The sequence below is a fragment of the Trichechus manatus genome, unplaced genomic scaffold (genome assembly GCF_000243295.1).
Source record: "Trichechus manatus latirostris isolate Lorelei unplaced genomic scaffold, TriManLat1.0 scaffold00117, whole genome shotgun sequence".
Lineage (NCBI taxonomy): Eukaryota > Metazoa > Chordata > Mammalia > Sirenia > Trichechidae > Trichechus > Trichechus manatus.
Window position 1 is genome coordinate 9,133,232 of NW_004444053.1, and position 4,093 is coordinate 9,137,324.

General features: G+C 48.7%; 1 protein-coding gene across 2 annotated transcripts in view; it reads left to right on the top strand.

The window, feature by feature from the left end:
- The first annotated feature begins 3,432 nt into the window (after positions 1–3,432).
- Positions 3,433–4,093, top strand: part of CREG1 (cellular repressor of E1A stimulated genes 1) — a 16,667-nt gene continuing 16,006 nt past the window's right edge. For both annotated transcript variants that reach the window (XM_012557764.2, XM_023738484.1), the window contains exon 1: positions 3,433–3,807. In XM_012557764.2, coding sequence (XP_012413218.1) covers positions 3,451–3,807 — 357 coding nt within the window. In that variant the 5' untranslated portion in view covers positions 3,433–3,450. The remainder of the gene's footprint in view (positions 3,808–4,093) is intronic.

Consider the following 4,093-nt stretch of genomic DNA (forward strand, 5'->3'; position numbering starts at 1 on the left):
TTGATCCCCATAAAAATCTAATGACGTGGGAACTACTATTTCCCCCCTTTTTAAAGAAGAGGAAATTGAGGTTCAGTAGCATCCTATCAAAGGTCATGGAACCAGTAAGTGGCTGACTCCAAAACCAGCCCTCTTCACCACTTCGCTCTGCTGCTACACTTCAAGCATGCGTACCGCAAGGCGGAAAGTTCCTGTTGTTTAAAGCAGGGCTTGGAACCTGTTCATTGTTTTTGGTTCAACCTCCTGCTAGAATTTGCATCAGGGCTCTGAACCTTTGGGTTTGACCCCATGCTGATAATTTGCGTTTCTACCCCAGATATACTGAATGAGAAGCTACAGTTTAACAAAATCCCCAGGTGATTCTTATTTATTATAATTTTTTTTTTGAGAACCACGGCTCTACTAGTGGGTCTCAGAATTCGTCCCTAACCGGCAGCATTAGCATTGCCTGGGAACTTGTTAGAAATGCAAATTCTCAGCAGGGGATCAAACCAAAACAAACCAGTTTTAAGGCCTGGTTTAAAGACTAGCCCCTGAACAATTGCAGAATCTGAGAACCCTCTATAATCGGTATAACTATTCTGATATATTTCATTTGTCAACAACATGTAATGGGTGCCTGCTAGATGGCAGGCACTGTGTTCAGCGCAGGGACATGAAAATGACTAAGCTACCGCTCCCAATCTAGAAGGAACGAGGTCTGTGGGTGACCCACACAAATACACAGGGTAATACCATGGGAAAGAGGGATCATGCGGGGTAGGCTCTTCACCAGGATTGAACTCAGATGCAATGAGGAGGTAACTATCTTATGGTGGGTCAGTGGGTAATGGGGATCAGTGTGGGCTGTTCAAACGGAAACATCCAGCCAAGGGTGGGAGAGGGAAGGAATCGGCAGAATCTGGATGATGGCTTCAGCCACACCTGGGTCAGGGCTTCCCCAATACTCCAATGAGGAGGGTGCTAATTAAGACCTGATGCACCACTGTCATATGTGAGGATCTCAATTCATCCTCACTTCCTCTTGTTGATTTTATAAAGCTCTATGTGCAAAGAATTCCATCAGATATTATCCATTAAGTCAGGCAGTCATTCAATAAATATTTATTGAGGGCCCACTCTGCATTGAGGATACAGAGGTGGACAAGACAGACAACGTTCCTGCTCTCCTGGAGCTTACATTCTAGCAAGGGAGACAATTTTAACAATTAACTAACTAAATAAATATGGTTATTACAGAGTCTGATAATTGGTATGAAAGAAATTAAACAGGATTGCCCCATGGAGGGTAATTAGGGAAAGTCTCTTAGAAACAGCGGTCAAGGAGGCTCCTCTGAGGAGTGACGTCTGAGCGGAGATCTGAATGGGAGTGAGGCAGCCATGCCAGTAGCTGAGGGAAGAGCATTTTGGGCAGAGGGAAGAGCGAGTGCAAAGACAGGTACTGAGGAGGGGTGCTTAAAGCTGGAGGGTTTATAGACCTCATTCTCATGCTCTGATGTACGAGACCAAGCACTAGGCGCCTGTTTTGCAGTGGAGCTGGAATAGAGCCTATTGTTATTTTGGAATACCAACAATAAGTGGCATAACAATCAATAAAAAATATTTTTCTTCCTCTTGCAAAAAAAAATTAATCACATCCTGAAACTTACAAAAGGCCCATATTTGCATGTTAATAGAAAAAATAGAATATAGAGCTAGAAGAGGTCATCTAATCATCAGGAGTCATCTAATCCAACTCCTCCTTTTAGATGAGAAAAGTGAGGCCCCAAAAAAGGTGAGATGAACCGCCTGTGGTCACATGACTTAATAGTGACAGATGTGAGATGAGAAATCCAAATTTGGAATTATGCGTGCTCTTTCCATAGCACGATGAAACTGTTTGGATTAAGCCTTTGTTTTGAAAATGATGAACCTGATTTTCCACCTCTTAAATGTCTCCCATTAAGTTTTCCATTTTCCTTGAAACTCTTCCAATTCAGTCGTTAAAAAGCAGCAAGCTGTGACTAAGGGTTATTCTCTTTCCTAACTGAAGTGGAAGCCAGCATGCATAGCATCCATTGGCCACCAGAGGGAACTGAAGATTCCTATTTCGAGTAGCTGGTCTCGTTTCTGAGACACAAATTCTGACTGAAAAGTCCCAGAATCTTCTTGGCTGAATATAGGGAGGCTGGGTTTGAGACAGGAAGTAGAGGCATGAGTTTTGCTTACACACTGGCTGCCCACATCGACTCCCCTGACTGGCCCATAGCAGCTGAATGAAATTACTTCACCTCTCTTCAAGAACTCAGCCTCAGAGGGCCAGGTGTCTGCCAGAACCAGATTTACAAGCTGGCAAATGCCTATACCAGCACCATTGCACAGTATTTGTAACAACAATTAAAGAGGGGGGATGAGGCCATGCTCAAAAGATTAGGACTCACTCTGAGGAGATGTGGCCGAAGCTTAAAATTGTAAAGAATGTAGGCCAGGGGGCATAAGGGTATTCACTGGTACCCAGAATATCAGAATGAGAGGGGGTCCCCCTGAAAGAATGGAAGAGATCATCTTAAAAGGAGCAGAAGGAAATGCTCCTTACATGGGATGAGGAAGGTCAGCTTTGGCAATAAATTCATGAAACCACTGACTGATGACTTCATACATCTAATAATAGTTTTTAAAATATTTTTTAAATAGTTTTTAAAAAATAGTTGCTGTGGAGGCAACTCTGACTTATGACAACTCTATGTGTGTCAGAGTACAACCGTGCTCCATAGGGTTTTCAATGGCTGATTTTTCAGAAGCAGATCACCAGGCCTTTCTTCCAAGGCTCCTCTACGGGTGGTACTACCTTTCAGTTAGTACCACCCAGGGACAGATCGTGCATGAGATACTGATAATCGACTACCCATCCCTCAGTGCCTCTATTTGAGAGACTACTGGGCCAGGAGTAATTTATAAATTCGTGAACTTTGAAGCTTCTGCCCTTTATGCTGGGACCCTCGCTGCTCTTTGCCGCCCCATCCCTCCTCATTCCGCCTTAAGGAATGAGAACAGCTGATGTCGAAGTAAACAGAAAAGAGAAACATATGCAGCATTTCCTCTCAGATGGCAGATATCCACATCCAAAGACACCGAAAGTGTGTGTGTGTGTGTGTGTGTGTGTGTGTGCAAACAGGTTGATCTAGGCTCTGCCACTTCTTTCGTTTTTCTACCTTTCTATGCAATCGAAACCAAATCAAAACAAACCAACATCCCAATGAGAACAAATTCGCAATCCTTAAGGAGGGGCAGGGTGGAGAGGTAAAAAAGTGAATAAAGAAATCTCACGCCTAACAGGATGCGGAGGGGCAGAGGGTCTCCGCCCCCCCCGCCTCTGCTCTGATTGGCCCCTCTCGGGAGGGGCGGGACTCGGGCGCACTAGGGAAGCCCTGGGCCGGGTTCAGTCACGTGGTTTTTGTTGGAGTCGCCGCGATGACTGGGCGAGGTCGTGGGTCCGCGCGCGTCCTGCTCGCCCCGCTGCTGGCGCTGGCACTGGCACTGGCACTGTTGGCGCTTCTGGCGCCGCCGGCGTTGGCCCGGGGCGGCCGGGATCACGGGAACTGGGACGCGGTCGCTCTGCTGCCGCCCCGCGAAGATGCGGCGCGCGTCGCCCGCTTCGTGGCGCACGTCTGCGACTGGGGCGCGCTGGCTACCCTCTCCACCGTGCCGGCGGTGCGCGGCCGACCCTTTGCCAACGTCTTCTCGCTCAGTGACGGGCCCCCCGGCGCGGGCAGCGGCGTGCCCTACTTCTACCTGAGCCCGCTGCAGCTCTCCGTAGGCGACCTGCAGGTGAGCCGGGAGGGCCGGCGGCTCCCCGAGCCGCGGCAGGCGACTGGGCACCGCGGAGTCGCAGGCCCTGGTTCCGGCCACGGGGAGGGGCGGCCAGAGAACGAGGCTTCCTGCTCTAGTCCAGATTCTGCCGAGGACTGAGAGCGTGGCTTGTAGAGATCAGAGTTCAAGCCCGGTTTACACTCCTACCTCTTCTGCCCCGCGCAGGCCACCGTCGCAGGAGGGCAGGCGTTTGCAGCTTCCAAGTTGTTGGGCCACTGAGTGCCAGGAATTTCACACCCGCCCC